Here is an 18,891-nt window from a genome sequence, read left to right on the forward strand (position 1 = left end):
CCTCCTTTATTTATATAGAGCCAGCCCCAGGGAGGTGGTGGTTCCCGGGCAGTAAATGACCCGGGGGCAAGGGGCCCTCTGGCTCTCCTCAACTTTATAGGTAAATCAGGCTGGCCCCAGGAAGGTGGTGGTCCCCGGGGAAGTAAACGGTCATGGAAAAGGGTTTGCGCAGCCCCTCCACCCACTACTATTTAATTTATTGGCCTTGCCCCAGGGAAGTGGCACTCCCCATGGATGTAAACGGCCTGGGGACAGGCCCTCCTTCCTCCATTCAAATTTTGGCTAAGCCCTGGAGAAGTGGTGATCCCCGGGGCTGTAAACAGACCTAGAGTGGGGGCTCTCCCTCACCCTTATTGTTAAATCGGGCTGACCCTCAGGGAGATAGTGGTCCCCAGGGCTGTAAAGGGCCCTTGAGGGGGGTCTGTGTGGCCCCTCTCCTCTACTATTTAAAGTATTGGCCTTGCCCCTAGGAGGTGGAGGTTCCTGGGGTCATAAACAGCCTGAGGAGGGGTGCAGCAAGAACCTCCTCATCCATTTTACTACATTGGCCTGTCCCCAAGGATGCGGCGGTCCTGGGCCGGTATCATCCAGGGTGAGAGGGGCAGTGAGTGCCCCACCTCAAAATGTATATTTTAATTAGCACCTTGGACCTTGCTCACCGGTGGGCTCATCTATAAACAAGCAAGGGAGACCACACTTGTTTTCTTTTTAAATTTTGCGGCAAATTTGCAGATTTACCAGCAATTTTGTTGCAAAATTTAGAAAAACAAAATGCTCTTTGGCCCTGGTGGGGTCCTTGGAGGACCCCCATCACCAGGCCTAGGGATTGAGGGTATTCCTACCCTGCCCCTTCTCCTTTTTTAGGGGGACTTGACTGCGTATGAGTCCCAAAATGGCTGCCAACACTTTCTGGTCAAAGTGTTGGCAGCCGATCAGACCTCAGCATGCGATATCTCGGATCCGTGGAGGGTTTGTGTACCTACATAGCTATATTTCTTTTTTCTTTAATAACTCCACAACTACTGAACTAATTTACACCAAATTGTAAAAAGCACTCTTTCTGTACCAAGTTTGCTTTCTCCCAAATTTGATGTAATTTCGTTCAGCAGTTCAGGCTGTAGTTGTGTCTAAAATCCCTATGAGAAATTGCATGGGGAAAACGTGTTTTGGGACCCCCCAAATAATACTACTTGACTAAAAATGTAGCATTAGATACCTGGGTGGATTTTGAGGTTGTTTTACTGGTGTATAATCCTCGTACTCAGTAGGGAATGCATGTGAAGTTCTCAGTTGCTTCAGAAAAATCAAAATCTGCGTATATGGTAGATTTCGGCATTAGTGCCAGGTTGCTTTAGAGTACACAACAGTGAAAGACACATTTGGGCTAGTGCCAGCACAAGTGCACAGGTTCCCCCTGATAACTGTTCATTGCACTCTGAATTAAGGCCAGACAATTACACCATTGTTGGGTCCCAAAGGGACTCTCTCCTCTGTTAAGTATTAACATATTGCTAATAAGGCAGCGTATGCGATTTGAGACTTTTTAATCAATGCCACATTGCATCGCAGACCCTTCACTGGCTGCCCATGCACAAAAGAGCAGTTTAAATTTCTCTGCCACGTGCATAAGGCACTTTATAAAACAGGTCCAACGGTCCTACGTCACAGACTAGATGGTTACAAACCAACCCGGAACTTGAGATCTCCGAATTTGGCCCTAGCCAAGACTATGCACATCAAAAAATTGAGGACATGGGGCCGCTTCCTCTCTTATTTAGTGGTGGCCCAATGGAAGCTACTACCTCTGGACATTCGCCTCTGGAAAACCATCTTAATTTTAGGAAAATAATTGTCTTTTCCAGGGTTAACTTTCTACTTCTTGCATCACAGAGTGGTTAAACCGCTAATTCTCACTCGAGGGCTCCCAGCAGTGTTAGCCCCCTGATATACCCTGGGGACGAGTGCTGCGCTGCTCAAATATTGCTAATAATAAATTATGGAACATGTAGTTTCACGTTTACCATTACCAATGTTTACAAACCCCCAGTGTGTAGGTGTCAGAGGGTGAAAGCAAAGAATGACTGAAGATGTCACATGTGGTCGTTGTGGCCACGTTGATGACACTTTTATAACACACGTCCCATGGGTTATTTTCCAAAAACACAAAAATGTTTCTCGTTGAGTTTTCTTGGACGGAAAGCCGTGTTTCCAATCCAGGGTTCGGTCCGCACGGATGGAGCGCGCACAGGCAGGTGCCCCCCGTTCTCCCACGAAGCGTGAGGAATGGATGCCCTCCGCAGGTTTGCGTGCTGCAGGACGTCCCTCCATCCATGTGCTCCCCCACCCGCTTGGAGATGCGAGCTCCTGCCTTAATGCTCGTTTTAACCAAACGTGTGGGAAGGGAAAGTAGTGATTGAATAAATAAATACAGGCTGGGCTAAAAGAAGCGCGACCAGCTCTGGCCGAAGCCGCAACGGTCAGGCATATGCGGTCCTCGGAGGGGCGCCACTTCCAACGGGCTGCCCACAGGGGGCATCCCTGCGTGCGCACGGCGCGCGCTGACTGGAGCCAGCTGACAGCATTAGCCGAGCCACCATCCTCCCCACTGACTCCGCTGCCAGATCCACCCCTCCCCTCTCCGCGTTTTCCTTTTCAGCCCTTGCACATCACCGGATCAATGGCTGCACACATGTAACTCCCGGCTCAGAGGCGGCTGCTGCTGGACCGCTCCAGTAACAAGTGCAATCAACGCAGCCTTCCTCGCCCGTCTCCTCATCTAGACCGAACACTGGAAAACACCGCTTTCCGTTTTTTACTTCTTCCCCCCCTTCTCTTGCGAGCTGTCACCATGGGACGGAACCTGCAGGTCTGCCACACCTGGATTTGATTTTTGGTGGATTTTATTTTTTCATGTGCAAGGTGGCTTCAACCCCAGGGCCAGAGCGCCTTTCCTCCCCCGTTCCTTGGGTGAGTTCCGTCGATCGCGGGCTAGATGCCGTTCTGGACTGAATGCAACTTTATTCGCGGAAACTGACGGCGGGATAGGACCCCAACGAGTGAGGGGTCTCCGTTTGTGGGATTGTGGGGCACGCAACCCAAGGTGGTGGCCGAAATATGGAGCCCAGCCTTGGATTGTTAGCAGCAAGGAATCTGGCTTTGGTGTTACTCGGATTTGCCTTGCTCAGCTCAGACGCTCAAGTGCACAGTAAGTCATATATATCTAATTTGGAAGTTTCTGTTTCTGTAAGAATTATATTTGTTTGAATTCTGGTGGGCTTCTTTTTTTCCCAAAGTGGCCGGTTTGCAGGGTGGGGGCGGGGGCTTTTGTCACATTTTGCTTTCTATTGAACTTGGTATGTGTTGGAGGCTGCGGTATTAAAAAAAAAAAAAAAAGACACTGAGATGACAGCCCTGGATGCTCTGTGGTTTGGCGGCGCATCCTAACTGATGGATTCGTGTTGATTTTTGGAGGCACCGTAGGAGGGCCCCCTCCCCCCTTGAGCTGAAAATGTGTATATTCAGTTGTTAACAAGATTCAAATGCACTTTTCACAATGCTTGCTATTTCCGGACGCGCTTCCGCAGTGTGTCCCGCTCTGGTTTCGCTGCACACTGTAGCTTTTCGTGCATTTCTGAAATAAAATGACAGCTATGTCTGAGAAAAAATGTTGGGAGTGAGATCTGGCGACGAGGCAGCAAGAGATGGCTTGAAATTGCCCTTGGATGCTGAGAGAACGATAAATACAGCTAGAGATAATGATTTAATGCATATCCTGGGATTTGAAAACGCTGCAGTTAAGCTACTGCGAAGAGACCGAGCAGCGGGGCTAAAAAAAAAGAATCATTTTGGAGTCGAGGAATTATTTAATGTTGCCTGCTTTTCATTCCGCTGTTGAAATTCAGAGCGGGTGGGGATTTCTAGCTATCTAACTGCAAATCAACCTTTTGGAGAGAAAAAAAACAGTAGACTGAAATATGTGAAACAGCCACTTTCTCCGTATTAGCGGTTCCCTGCGGCAGATTTCATTTGCAGAAGTGGCTGCGAGGTGAGCATAGGAAGGCATAGCCCATTAATAACATCAGCCTTCTGCAAACCGAGGCGCCGCGGCGGTGGTGCTGCGCTCCCCGAGTCCCTGGCAGGCAGGGGTCGGTACTCACACCTGAAACAGGAGCATGTGCCGTTGTGTGTGCTCGGAAGCTCGTCTGCGATTGCATCTGCGCTCTCACGTTGTCTGCATGCAACATGCACACTTCTTTCTGGTGCCTATAGGCACAATTTCTGAAGCACTGTCTGTAACGCATAATCTGGTGATCTACAGATGTGACATGTTATAGTACATATGAACTGAGTGTTGGAGGGTAAACAAGCGAGTCATTTATTCACGCATTGACTCGTTCATCCAACCATTGACTCGTTCGCATATTCGTCCAACTCACCCACCTGCACATGCAAGCTCACCAATCGTGCAAGCGCGTTGAGTTATAAAGTAGCCAGACCTATTGGCTTTGCCACTGCTTGTTTTTGTATGTATCCAAGGTAAAAGGACCCTGCGTGGTGAAGGTGAGGCTGCGCGTGCATCCTTGGCCTGTGCTCATTAATCCCTGAGCCGCTGCCCCTCCTTTCTGTAGCGATTGGTTTCCCCCAGAGAGCGCGCGCAGCAGGGGCGCTGATAGCGGAGCCGGCGTAATTCACTCTTTGAAAGGGCCAGTAGGAGGTGCCCTAATAAGGCCAAAGGAGCTGCCTCTGCTCTCTGGCACCATTCCCACTTTCCAGCAGGGAGTTTAAAGGTACAAAGACCTGCCTGGCTGGCGACAAAGGATTATAGAGACGGCTCATAAATGTATTGTGTATTTCAGCGCCTCCAATGGCTTTGAAACATGAGGGTGGATTCTATCAGTAACAGTGAAATGCATTCAATATGCAGTCAACAGAAAATGCCCATTGTAGTAGTATCATGTGTGCACTTTCAGTTGGAGTGCAATTGAACTGGTCCAGCTTGATGGCCTCTATCATCCATGAATGCCACAGCTCGTAAAAATATAAACTATCTATCTATCTAGCTATCTGTCTATTTATCTAGTACATGCAAACGGTGGGGCCTCCATTCAGCCTCGCACGGTTCCTCTAATGGCATCAAGAAAGTGAGCTGTGATGTTTTTTGCTCTTTGTGGATATCAGATGTATACCTCACGCCTTCATCGAGGTAGGCTTTGTTCATAGTCGAACTGCAGCCGTACTGCAAAGCCCTAAAGTTGGCGCGTATTTGATGTCGCCTATTGTGGTCATCCGTCTCCGTGTCAATGGTGCAGTATAAATCAGGGCGCTGTCACAGCATCCATTTCACGCACAGCACAGCTGCCCCTCGAATGTGCGGTGGCTGAGCATTTGTGCACAAGGGGTAGGATGGTAGGGCACCAAGCATGGTTTGTTGGGGATTTGTACCGCTCTTGGAAGAAAACTGCATTTATCACAGATATTCCAGTGGTATTCTTGCATAGCCTTTGGAGGGCACTTTTTTACGAAACTCTGTCATTTGCATATCTTTCTAGCAAATTTCTTCATGAAATCATAACCTCCTCGACAGCAAACAGATACACATAATATGTTGGGAAAGAGTCAACAAATACAACCAAATTGTTATTTTGGGGATTTATTTGAAATGAAGCTCAGTGCTGGGAGAAGTATTTTTTAAAGTAATGAAGAGATCACACCCTAGTACCACACCATAACAAATCTGTGGAATAGTCAGTTCTCTTTGTATGGCATTAGTTTACAAAGTTTTCAAAGTAGCTGTTGAATTAGACCTCATTCATAGGCCCTTGTCCTCCTCCCACCGCTTTCCCTTAACCTGTTGAGTTGTCCAACTCACTTCACCTGCCTATATGTGTGCTTCTTGTACTTTTAAGTGGAAACCATTTTGAGATGAAGTAGATTCATAGATTTTAATTAACCTTGGGCATAGCGGGCGTACCGGGGCTATGCGGAGGGCCACGGAGTTGATAACAAACTCCATAGAACTCCGCGGAGCTCCGATACGCCAGCCGCCTCCTACCAGCCCTATCAACAATTACTTACAACTTTTAAAAAACGACTTAAAGTAAATAAAAAAATTCTTAGCTTAGCTGCGGCGTCCCCGGGCTGCCCTCCTCCTCTTCATCGCGTTCTCTGTGAAAACTTTGCATGAGCGCGCGCCCGCGCATTTCTCGCAAGAAATGCGCGGGCCCACACACATGCACAGTTTTAACAGAGAGCGCGATGAAGAGGAGGAATGCAGCCCGGGGAAGCTGCAGCTAAGGTAAGGTGTTTTTTTTCTTTACTGTATCACAGGATGCAAGGATTGAAGCAAACACATAGTGAACCTAACCATCTCTTGGCCTGACCTGACTCAGGAGATTTTATGACGTCCTTCTGCTCTAACTGAGGATTCTCAGAGTGGACAAAGAGTAAGATTTTGATATGTATCTGATAGACAACAAGGCTGCATTGAATATTATTGTGAGGGAGCGCATTATTCTTGAGCAGGAGGTTGCTTGCTCTTTTTAGCTCAATTATTTAGATAATAAAGCATCTGCCTCATTGCCAACATAATAAAATAAAGGATTGTACTGAGAAGCTGGTCCATCATAAAAGGATGGGTGTTGCTTGGGTGCTGCATGTTGAATAACTACTTGCACAATTGTATGCACAGTGAGGCAGGACATGTTTGGTGAGGGACTTTTCAAGTGAGCTGTTGACATTCAGGTTCAATTGATCCCATGCTGGTGTGCATCAACCCCCAGAACTTAGTGTCATGTAGTCCTTTTCTTGATCCAGGCGATAGCATTGGTGCTACATTGACACAGGTTGACACATCATACAGATTTCTTTTGATCAGGCTAATTGCTGCACTGAGATGGTCAGCGGGAGAGATGAGTGAGACAACCTGCCTGAGCTGTCAAATTTGAGAAAAATCTGATATAAGGACCCAGTATATTCTGAATTCAGGATAAAGATATTATTAGAAATGTGGTCTCTAGTTGGCAGTGGTATGCACCCTGTCCGAATAGGGACCCACACTCTAGTCAGGGTAAGTGTAGTACACACTAAGCTTACCTGTGCCTACCCTCTGGTAGCTTGGCTTAGAGCCGTCAGGCTAAACTAAAGAGGCAATGTGTAAAGTATTTGTACATACACAATAACACAGTAACACTGTGAAAACACCTCAAAAGTACTCCACACACATTTAGAAAAAAAGCCAATTTTTACCTGAGTAAAACAAGACCAAAATGACAAAACATCAACATACACATGTCCAGATATGAATTTTGCAATATCAAATGCAGTTATGGCGCTTAGAAATACAATAGCTCTGGTCGAGATTATCTCAACTGGCTTGATGGAGTCAAATCCACAATATCGGGCCGACTGCGATGGAGCGATGCAGGCAGCGGTGTGGTGTTGAAGAGCGGCACCAGCTCCAAAGTCACACTCAAATTCAAGGTGCTAGTTTCTTCTCTTTTAGCACAGCAAACTCAATTCAAAGGTCCCTGGAACTGGATGAGTAGGGCTCTCAAAATAGGAGTCCAAATGGTACAGATGAAGTCTTTGATGGGCCTGAGACCTCCAACAGGAGGCAAGCTCAACTCAAGTCCTTGTAGAATCTTTGGAAGCAGTATGCAAAGAGCATACTTCTAGTCTTTTCACCTCCAGCAAGAAGCTGCAGGCCCCAGGCTGACACAGCAAAGCAAGCAGCAAAAGTCAGTCCCTTCTTGCAGGGCAACATCTCTTGGCAGAATGTCCTCAGTCCAGAAGTATTCAGAGTAATGGTGTCAGAGGTCCAGTACTGATACCCATTTTAGCCTTTGAAGTAGAGAGACTTCTAAAAAAGGAAATTTGTAGTGCACGACACCCTGCCCTTCCTGGCCCTACCTCCAGACACTCTACACAGGGGTATGCAGCTCTTTGTCTGGGGACAGGCACAGCCTTATTCAAGTGCAAGTGTCAACTCCTCCCACCACTCTAGCTCTGGATGACCCATCAGCCTGGTGATGGGCCATCAGGATATGCAGGGCACACCTCAGCTCCCTTTGTGTTTTACTGTCTAGAGTGAATTCACAAACCCTACTGTCATTCAACCCAGAAGAGTATTCTAGGGACAGGCAGAGGGACAGAATGGTTAAAGTAAGAAAATGCCAACTTTCTAAAAGTGGCATTTTCAAACCTGCAATTTAAAAACCATCCTCACTGAAATATGTGTTTTTAAATTGTGAGTCCAGAGACACTAAACTCCAATTTTCTATTGGCTCCCAATTGGAAGATACGTTTGTAAAGTTTTGCAAGGCAACTCCAATGCTAACCTATGGCAGAAATAGGCCTTGCTCTAGTGAAAAACAAATTTAGCAGTTTTCACTACCAAGACATGTAGAACTTAAAAGCACATGTCCTATCTTTTAAATACACTGCTCCTTGCCCATGGGGCTGCCTAGGGCCTACCTTAGGGATGTCTTATATGTAATGAAAGGGAAGGTCTTGGCCTGGCAAGTGGGTGAACTTGCCAGGTCGGCTTGGCAGTTTAAAACTGCTCACATAGGCTCTACAGTGGCATGCCTGAGACATGTTTGAAGGGCTACTCATGTGGGAGACACAACCAGTTCTGCAGGCCCACTAGTAGCATTTGATTTACAGGCCCTGGGCACCTGTAGTGTACTGCACTACGGACTTATGCCAATCATGGAGAATCCAAATGCTGTTACATTTTAGACACAGAGCACATGCACTTATGCACTGGTCAGAAGTGGTAAAGTGCCCAGAGTCCTCAAACCAGCTACAACGATGTTCAGCACACAGTCAAAAACAGGTGGTCTGAAGCAAAACAACATAGAAAACCATGTCAAAAGATGCCAGGTCTAACAATTATTATGGTAGCTCTGATAGGAAATGTGAACTTCTGCTTCTTCAGTGTTCCATTTGCCCTTACGGGGAGGGCACAACACCACATTCATCAGTCTGTTCTCAGACATCCCAGGAGATTTATGTGTCTATAACTTTATTGTGCAGTTAAAAAAAAAAATCGTTACAATATAATGCTACTTAAACCAATGTCATATTTAATTGCCTATAAACTCTTCCCATTTTACAAGGCTCCAACCATCCAATTAATTTTTTTGCAAATCCATTGAAAGCTAATGCTGTTGCTCAAATATGCGTTTCAATTGGTAAAAAAACGAATGTGTAATAGGCAAGGAGAATCAGAACACACATATACTCACGCAAAGTCAGGTCAATCATCCACAGCAGTCTAACTTGATAAAAATATGACAGCCTCAAAACAGGTAAAGTCAACTCATTCATCAAATACTGACGGATTTACTCAAAAAGAAGCTTGAGCATTGTCACATGACCTCCATACAGTATCTAAACCAGCTACTTAAACAGAAAGAGAAATGCCTTCAAGTGGGTAGGCAAGTAGAATCATCCCACTATTTAAAACAGTATTGCAAGCTCTTACTCCAAAGGGGCAGCCGGTAAATCAAGCAGGGTGGGGGGGGGGGGGGGGGGTGCCACAAATGCACACTCACTCATACACATGCGTTCATACATGTGCACACATACATCCATCATTTACAAGTACGTATGCATGCACCCATCCCCAGCACACACTCACAAATATACATACATTCATATATACACACATGCATGCACCAAACATTAAAAAATGCTCCTTATTAGGTCTCAGCGGTGATCATGTATGGTGGGAGAGAATCTTTGGTGATTTCTGACAATGGGACTGCCATCTCCTCCCATTGGCTGGCCTTGTTATCAGTTAGACAATGAGAAGAGGTGGCAGTCTCTTACGCCTCACAGACTGGGTTGGGGTCAATGAGATTGTTTACCCCACCTCACTTTGTGATGAGCATCGCTGATGGTTACCTCAGGGCTTAAAACTGAAGTGCTCATGTCTGAGTTTATCAGTGATGCTCTTTCTCATAATGAGGGGGAGGACCTCAAAGCGCTTTGCTGGGTTGAGGAGGTCACGGCATAAGGCTCTGACACCTTCACCCTGGTAAAGTTCATCTCTGGCAGCCAGGCACCTTCAAATTTAGCACAAATACAGCACCTGACTACCTGACCCGAACAAGAAGAGTATCTGTCAGGCTGACCTTTGCTCAGCCTGAAAGACAATTACGGTTTGGAAGAAAGTGGGGTGGTGAGCCCCTCCACCCTTAAGCTCCTGCCGTCACTGCCACTCCATCTAATTACTAGAAATGCCGTTGAAATTCTTCAGGAAGGCACTTGCTGGCTTCAGTTGGATTCCAGACAGTGTGAAGGAGTGGTCACTATAGGACAGACGGGAGGCCCGATTCACAAAGGGCCTGTGCACTTGTAGCAGGGTCCCCCCAGTCATGGCAAGGGCCCCGCACTCATGGTGGGACCTCCACAGTGGGTGATTGCAGTACAGAGGTCCCACCATGTGTGCGGGCCCCCACCACGAATGCTGGGCCTGCACCGTGAGTGCGGAAGCCCTATTTGAATTGAGCCCCATGTGTTTATTCAAAGTCTGCTTAGTATACACGTCTCTCAAGCAGGTACTAACTTCACTTTTTCACATGCTTTATTTAACTTTGTGACACATCTTACGTAGTTGAAACATGCTTTCAATCAACCATGTTCTTAGCACACTATACAAACACCATAGTCAAAGTGTGGAGCTCGAAGAGCCCTTTATGTGGACAGTGGAGATCCTCACAGATGACAGTCAGGGCTGCACGTGGGCTCAGCTTTCTTCACCTTCTACCGGACAGTCAATAATGAAGAACCTGCCAAAACAAATCTCTGTGACTCACGAATTTCTCAACACAATCCTGATTCTTTTTGCAAGCAGACATATTGCCATGTTTGACCTGCCCTCCTCAGGACCAAAGAGCAAATTCATAGAGAGTGGAAAGTTGTTTACATAAGTGAAACCAAACTAATGGTGTTAGAATCTATGATCAAAGAGTAACGGAGCAGAGCTTGCAAATCTATATAAACTGCAGATCAGTAGATGTATATGGGAATCATTGATAAACCACTCTTTGCAAATTGAATGAATCACATAGACAAACATCAGAGCCATGATCATTATAATGGCTAAATGCAGATTCAATCATAAATTTAGGGGCCGCACTTTACTCTCAGTGCAATTTTGTTTGACTCCAGGTAAGACGATGAAGCTCGACCATGCTCCCCATGGCTTCTCATCATGTCTCATTTCTTAACACAACAAAATGGGTGTCTGATAGACTTACCGGACGGCGTCTGTAGCACCTTCCTATCTACTATTAGTAGATAACTGAAGCAAATCAGCCTAATAGAAGCGACCAACCCATTTCACTCTAGCAGTGTCATAGGGAGAAGTTGGGTCTCCATAGAAATACACATATGTAGGCTGCCTGTGCACTCATATAGAGACATCAAGTTTGCATTCTATGACCATGTCTTGCCAGTAGCAAGAAGCTGCGAGCGAGTAAAAGAGGAACTTGAGGCATGAAACATTTAATTCATCCACATGCTTCGATGTACACTGCTAATAGGTGAGAAAGTCTGCATTTGCCTAGTTAGCCCATTTGCCTTAGCACTGACTATGAAACTAACTATGCTAACTACATTAATTTGTTCTACATGAGACTTGAAAATAAGCCAGTTCCACAATTTCTTCAGATTAGTGTCTGTGGAACTGCAAACATCAGTGCCATCAGTAGACTGTACTAATTCTCAGCAGGCAGTAATATTCATGCACTGACAACGCTACTCTTTTCAATTATACCAAAGCAACAACAGAATGTTTTACCATGAGTTACTCTTCTACTTGCAGCATGTCTGCAAAGGTGCTACTATCATGTATGAATGCGTAGCATTGCATTTTATTGTTTGCATTGATGGTCTTATTGTATGGCAAGGATTTTCAGTAACTATGCAAATAAATACAACTTGTATATTCATGCATAGCTGCATTACACAACTATTTTGACACACCAGCATCTTTTTCTCTTCATACTCCCATAAAGCACTTACAGGGCATAGGTCACCTATCAGAGAGTGGCTGTGTTGTTCCCCTAGAAGTCTGTGCACCTCCCCCATTGTGGTTAGAGCTTCCTGAGACTTGTTGGTTTCTCATGATGATACCAAGAAAATCCTAGTCTAGGCGTAGGTGGCATGTGCTGTGTAATAGCCAGCACGCAGTGGCATAGCCAAAAGGTCTGGTGTTGGCTGTCAGCCTTCCGACAAGTCTTGTTTTATCAGGGTTTATTCAAAGCTTTATTGTTTAGGTATTTAGCGGGCTCTCATCAATCTAAAGAAATATATAATTTATTACAGAAAAAAGACTTATGCCAATTACCCCTTCTGGGGTATAGGCCATCAACCAGGACTCTTCAGCCATCTCTCTCCTGTGTTTTCTTTCAGTCTGACTCCAGGTGTAACCCATCTCCTTGCAGTCAGCCTCTGTGCCAGGTGTTTTTTGGCCTTCCTCTTTTCCTTTTCCTTTGAGAGTCCCAGGTAAGGCCTTGCCTGGTGCTGTATGATGCGGGCTGGACTTGTGGAGAATGTGACCTACCCAGCCCCAGCGTCTTTTCATTATTTCATCATGAGTAGGGAATTGGAAAATCTGCTGACATTGGTCATTGAGAAAAGAAAGAAGGAGGAAGAAAAAGAGTATATATACTTTTGACTTTCAGTCCTTTTCTTGCCCTGTCCCTTGGAGTAGGGGGGCCCCTCTCCTTGTTTTTAAGGAAGAAAAAGGGTTGCAAAAAGAGGATAGATTTTCATACAGTTTCAAATTGGCACAGTCTGATCTGGTATGCAGAAACATAGCAGCAGTTAGAAAAGCAAAACACTCCAAAAGGAATTTACAATAGCATTGTCAGGAGATTGGATCTGATACAGATGGAATGTGAAGCAGAAGGGTCCTGCTATCACATCAGACTCTAAACATGTAGGCAACGCTAATGTAATTATAAAGTAAAAACAACACACTGGCACTTAAGGTAACTAACTTGTGTGTGGATGTGCTAACTGCAAAATAAAATGCAGTCACTCAAAGTGAAGTTAACCGGTGGCATATGTAGACTGACCTGTTGCGCCGTGAAGTATGCTGTAGGAGGCCAAAGCAAAATGTGAATGATACAGCAACAGACCAAAGCATGGAGAGAGGTGTCTCAAAGCCCTAGATGTAAGTATATTATATGTATTTTAGTAAAATCAAAAAGTCTTGGCTAATGCCAGACCTAAGAAGGTGTTAAGCTGATAGTAGTAACAATAAGTAGACCTTGGCTGGATAGGTCATACCCCCTGCAAATGAGGTCTGCACTTGCAAACAAATGCAATCTCTCCACTGCTAAGTACCGTCCAGCATTATGCAATGGGTAATTAGTTCCAGTGGATAGCCTATGTTACTGCTATACTTTGCATAATACGTGCCCTGGGGTCAAGAGTATGTTAATCAATGCTTTGACTGTGGTCCTTGCAATCCTGAACACAAATCAGAATAGGGAGAGATGCAGTGTTCATGGTATATCTTGTTAATTCAGGTTGAGCGACTATACCTTTCAGCTTCATACGGTTTCTGTCATTCCATTGCTCACATATTTTGATTGTAACAGCTGTAGCACAAATACATGTTTGTTCACAAATATGTTCATACCTACGTCTTCTGCTTTTGTCTTTAGTGTGTATTAGCTAATTTGAAACTATGCTACAAGAGGCAGTTGAGGTAAGGTAGGGGTGTTTTTTGTCTCAAGTACCACAGTTAACCTGATTTCCAGTTGGGCATTACATGGGTAAAGGCAAATTTGCATGAAGATTTTACAGTCTACTATTACTGCATAATAAATCTGCTCATCTAGTGTCCAATTATGAGTTAAACCTTCTGGAATTGGAAATTACCACAAATAACCTATTTCTATTATTCTAAACCCACACAGAACTCTCAATTTCATAGGGTTTAATGCATACTTTTTCCACCTGCAGAAAGCAGGTGATACGTTTTTGTTTGAACATGGGGCGCATTGAGGAGACTAGGGGATGAAACGGGGAGAAGTATCTGGCAGAGGAGCAGTGGTGGCTGGTGACATTTGAAAGTGGTGAGCGTAAAAGGTTGTGATGAGTGCCCTGTGGCGAGCGAGCAAGCGAGCCTTACTGTCATAAGGAGGGGTTCAGGGGGTGTGCCCCTGGGAAAGGTTTGAAAATAACGTGGGCAAATGGTGAATTCAATTTTCAAGCAAATTTGAGAAAGCAAAAAGGTTAATGAAGCAATTCTGTAATTGTAGTTATGACATCAATAAAGAGATTTCATATGATAATGATGTAGGTAGCTGTTTATTTAGTATAACAAGAGAACTTCTCACAGACGTTAAGATAATAGAGGCTGTCCTGCCAAGTCACACCTCCTGCAGGGCAGTGCATGCTCGAGAATAATTCACACACACTGCCTAATGGCCAGCAGTAACAGCCAGAGACAGGTGATGCACGACCCAAGGTTGGCAGAAGAATTCTCTTCTGTTTCCAGGCAAAACAGTACTAACACAGCGATGATTAAATCAGAGCTAAAGACAGGTCTTGGCTCTCATCAGGATGTGATCAGTTTTGCAAACAGGAGTCCATATACACAATTGTTTCACAAAGTGCTGCATTGTTTTTATGCCATAATATACACAATTCTCTCACACAGCGCTGCACAGGGCCGGACAGCGATTACATGACAGACATGAAAGTATGAGTGCGTGTCGAACAGTTAAATATGGAAATATACAGTTTGACAACTTAATTTTTACACAAATCAAAAAAGAAATATGGTTAAATACAGATAAAATGGCCCAAAAATAAATATGGATAAATACAGACGGAAATGTTAAAAAAATAAATACCATAAAACCGGGAGCCCTAATGATATTAGAGTGTACCAGGATTCAACAATCTTTGTTGGAGCTCTTCAATGATTCCCTCACTAACACCCTCCACTAGTGCTCCTCATCTCTCTATAGACCCTCACTCACATGCATTTCATTTGTTTTATAGCGCCTCTTATTGCAGTGTAGACTTTAGATCACACACAAATACAGAGACAATGAATCATACGTGTGTAAATCAGTGTATAGAAAATGATACCTAAGACAAAGGAGACTCCAATGTGTAGAATGTACGCCATCCATAAGGATAGGCATTTTTTTAGAGTGCTTGGTCTGAAGAAGCATAAACGCAGGATTCAGGACGCAACACAGTGGTTAGGGTTGACTTTACTAATAAGAATGTATACCCTGACAAGCCCATTTTAGCAACAATGAAAAAAACGTAACTTTCTAACCAGTTCCATGTAGTTTGCATGAAGCTCTTTGATGACACTTCATAATTCACTGTGCTAGATTATGATTGTAACTTATGAACCGCAAACTAACAAAAGGGTCTTTGTGACAAAAGCAGAAACCCACCAAGCCATGCGCATTCTTTGATAGTCATGGTACATGTCCTTTGCTGAAGGCACAATAGCCCTCTGCGCTTAGATGAGTCAAAACTGCCACTAGAACCAACTCCGATCTGTTACCAGCAGGTACATTAATCACCAGAGTTATCTTGATACTTTTATTGTTGTCTGAAAACTACTGGACATACAAGGGACTCTGCAGTGGGTGCTTTCATATCTTCTGCCTGATGCCCGGTCCGGCCAGTCTGGCATTGGCACTGCATTGGTTTTATGCCACATCAACCCTGCTCTTGGCTGGCTTTCATCAGGATCTGATCAGTTTTGAAGAATGCAAAAAGAATTTGATATATACACAATGATGTCGCGTCAACAGAATCCCACATCAGCCATTTTGTTGTCACCTGTTAGGAATTGCACTGAGTCACAAGTAAGGCACAATATATTCAACAAGAGAAGAAGGGTTGACCTGTCTTCTCAGGGGGGTACACAAACGTAAACGATTTGTAAGATCCATTCTAGCGGGATGGTTGCAACTACAAACTGGTTGTCGTCTTGACTTGCAGCACAAAAAATCAAACATAACAAGCACTTCGGTATCTAACTCTCACTATCTACCCGCGGAGGCCATGATAACTCACAGAGCACATTTGCCATATTTATGTGCATATCGCTAATTTACATAGCTCGGCATGCAAAGCAGTCGATGCAAAGCGCTGTAGTTCAACTAACACATAGTGATCCCGGGTAGGTATAGGAGCTATGTTATCTTATGATTGTGTACAGCCAGGTGACCTGTCTCTCTTCATAGTGATGCAGTGTGCAACACCCCAAAATAAGGCACCCCGCTGGCACGTACAGCAGCACCAGCAGCCACTTATCATCTTGAACAAAGAATAAACAGCAACCTGTAAAGTTGAAATGAATACTCCTGGAAGTTGCACTTAATCAATTTAAGTGTTTATTAGAGGTGGTTAAGCAAGAAGGAAAAATAGCCTACAACCGGTCATCCAACAACTCTCGAAGCAACTGCCTGAATGAACAGTTACAGGCAGTCGCAACGAGAACCATAGAATGAACGGGACACATCAAACATATACAAAGCGTGGGGAATACGCTCGAGAAACCTAGGTATTAGCACGTGAATAACAAGTCACTCTTAAAGGGAAAGAGCGACTTGTTACCTTAACACAACCCCTTACTTCAGCCAGCCACAAACTTTTCCCTCTTTAGCATAAACTTTTCATCTCTCCTTCGAACATGCCCAAAAAACTAATCATTTGTGTGGCACTTGCGTCTCCCACAGAACACAAAGTGCTGAGATTTGTGCCAAGCGGTGGTCAGGTTACTGTTGTGTGCGTTGTGTCAGGTTGGCCCAGAGATGGCTTTGGGGGCACAGGAGGGGACATCAGAGAGGGTCAACAGTGGGCTCTGGAGTCAAGTGAGGGTTCCTTGTCTAATCATATCTCGCCTGGCCAGCCCCTTGCCACCCTGCACTAGACCGGCGCCAGCCCTACCTAATGCAGGCTCTGTCTTACCAAAGCGCGCTCTCGAGCAGACCTCTCAGGGAAATGAGTGGCGGCACTTTAAAGCACAGACCACGGAGTGGTTCACATCTAGCGTGAGTGCAAGCTGCAGTTCCTACAGTGGTTCCTCCTGGGCTTGGCCTGCTTGCACTGCTTCCCTCGGGGCTCCTAAGCCATGGTGGCTGCACGCCGAGCCCGGTCCTCTCTTCTTTGCAATTGAACAAATGAAGCATCATTGACGGTCCACGCCCTATCAAAACCTCAGTGAGGATGGCAAGACGGGGATGAGGCTCATAACTTGCCTTCAGAGCAGCCCTCATCCGGGGGTGTTAGATATCGGCTGGGGCATCCTGCAGAAAGAGTGCAGGCAGTCCAAAGACCGAGTAGCCGCTACTAACCGCGTCTATGAGCCAATCCAGACACTGCTTCCTTGCTGTGATCACAGCATGACAGCAGTGCCAGGAGTGGCCTGGGTAGGCCGCCTCACCACATATTAGGAGACCGGGGACTGCAGTTTTGATCCCCCTGGCTCAATAATTGTGCAGGGGAGACTCCTTGAGAGTGTGCATGTCGGATTGGCCAGGGAAAGGCATCAGTCCAATCTGACATGCGCACTTTGTTGTTCACTGTTGGACGCTGAGCAGAGCACAGTCTGCTCTGCTGTCAATCATATCCTTAAAGCCCCTCCCCCAAACCCCTTAGCCCAGCCGCAAGCACTCTGAGGCTCGAAAGGAACCGGATCACAGCTGACTGCTGCGGACTGAGTATTTTCTTAACATTTTATTTACTTGTATGCATATTTAAGTAGGGAAGGGGAACAAAAAAATCAAGGCGGGGGGGGGTGGGCTGTCGCCCTGGTTTGTTTGCTGTGGTAAAAATCTCATGCTATTAGCATAGCTGGATTGAACGGCTGAACAAATGGGGTATGGTTTTCCCACACCCAAAAAAGCCTGCTATGGAAAAACATTTTCACTTATAACCAGATGCAGCAGAATTCCATGCATTAATTCAGCTCCGCCCGACTTTATCACTCAATTCTTATTTTTGCAATAAAATTGGAATTCAGCATTAAGTAATTAGAGATGTGTGAAATTCCAGCAATATGCTTTTGTGAAATTACATAAAATGACTGTACAGTTATGTGAAATTACACATAAGGATGTGAAATGCAAATCCATAATTTAGTGCTATATTTGAACACAAAATGCACTCTTATGTACATTTCATGCTAAAAAAAAATCATGAAAACCCCAATTGGTCTGAATAACATCCACCCACATTCTTACTGTTTGCGATTATCCTGTCGCTCACATTCTTGTTGTTTGCTTTTAGCCTACAATACCATACTATGATTTTGCCATGAACAGTGGGCGTAATTACCCAACATGGCATATGGCATAATGTTAGAAATTTCGCGTAACAAGCGTAACGTGAACTTTCAACGTCATTTACATTTTCCCTGGGGCCTAAGAGTAATATGCTGGGGGTGGGTTGAGAGTGCTGAAAGTTAACCGCTGACAAATGCACCCCTTTGTTGGTCATGAGGTCACATCCTGGTACAGCGGGCTCGTACTCCCATCCTTCTGAGGCGGGCACTTTGAATAGCATACATTTGTTAATAGCAAGATCGATTATTTACAAGACTTTTGACATGCATAGCATTATATTAAAAACAAGCTGTAGTGTATTATCATTAATTATTCCATTCACAGAGTGCTGCCACCGGAAGTGCCTCAGTGTGCTTCCGGCTCCATATGTCAGAAGGATTTTCATGAGAGGGATATAACTATGTGGTGTCCACAGCATCAAAGGATGCTGCCTACCCTCATGATGTGCTGGCTGCTCTGGTTTCTTGAAGGCAAAGGCATATTTGTACTTGTTCCACAAACAATGAGGTCAGAAAAACAAGAGTGGAATCTGCAATGTTAAGTG

The 18,891-nt window shown here is 45.0% G+C and overlaps 1 protein-coding gene across 5 annotated transcripts in view; it reads left to right on the forward strand.

The window, feature by feature from the left end:
• The first annotated feature begins 2,670 nt into the window (after window positions 1-2,670).
• DCC (DCC netrin 1 receptor) overlaps window positions 2,671-18,891 on the forward strand; it is a 1,201,728-nt gene continuing 1,185,507 nt past the window's right edge. For all 5 annotated transcript variants that reach the window (XM_085629855.1, XM_085629864.1, XM_085629892.1 and 2 more), the window contains exon 1: window positions 2,671-3,205. In XM_085629855.1, the coding sequence (XP_085485981.1) occupies window positions 3,115-3,205 (91 nt within the window). In that variant the 5' untranslated portion in view covers window positions 2,671-3,114. The remainder of the gene's footprint in view (window positions 3,206-18,891) is intronic.

Source organism: Triturus cristatus, chromosome 2_1, assembly GCF_964204655.1.
Source record: "Triturus cristatus chromosome 2_1, aTriCri1.1, whole genome shotgun sequence".
NCBI classification, from domain to species: Eukaryota; Metazoa; Chordata; class Amphibia; order Caudata; family Salamandridae; genus Triturus; species Triturus cristatus.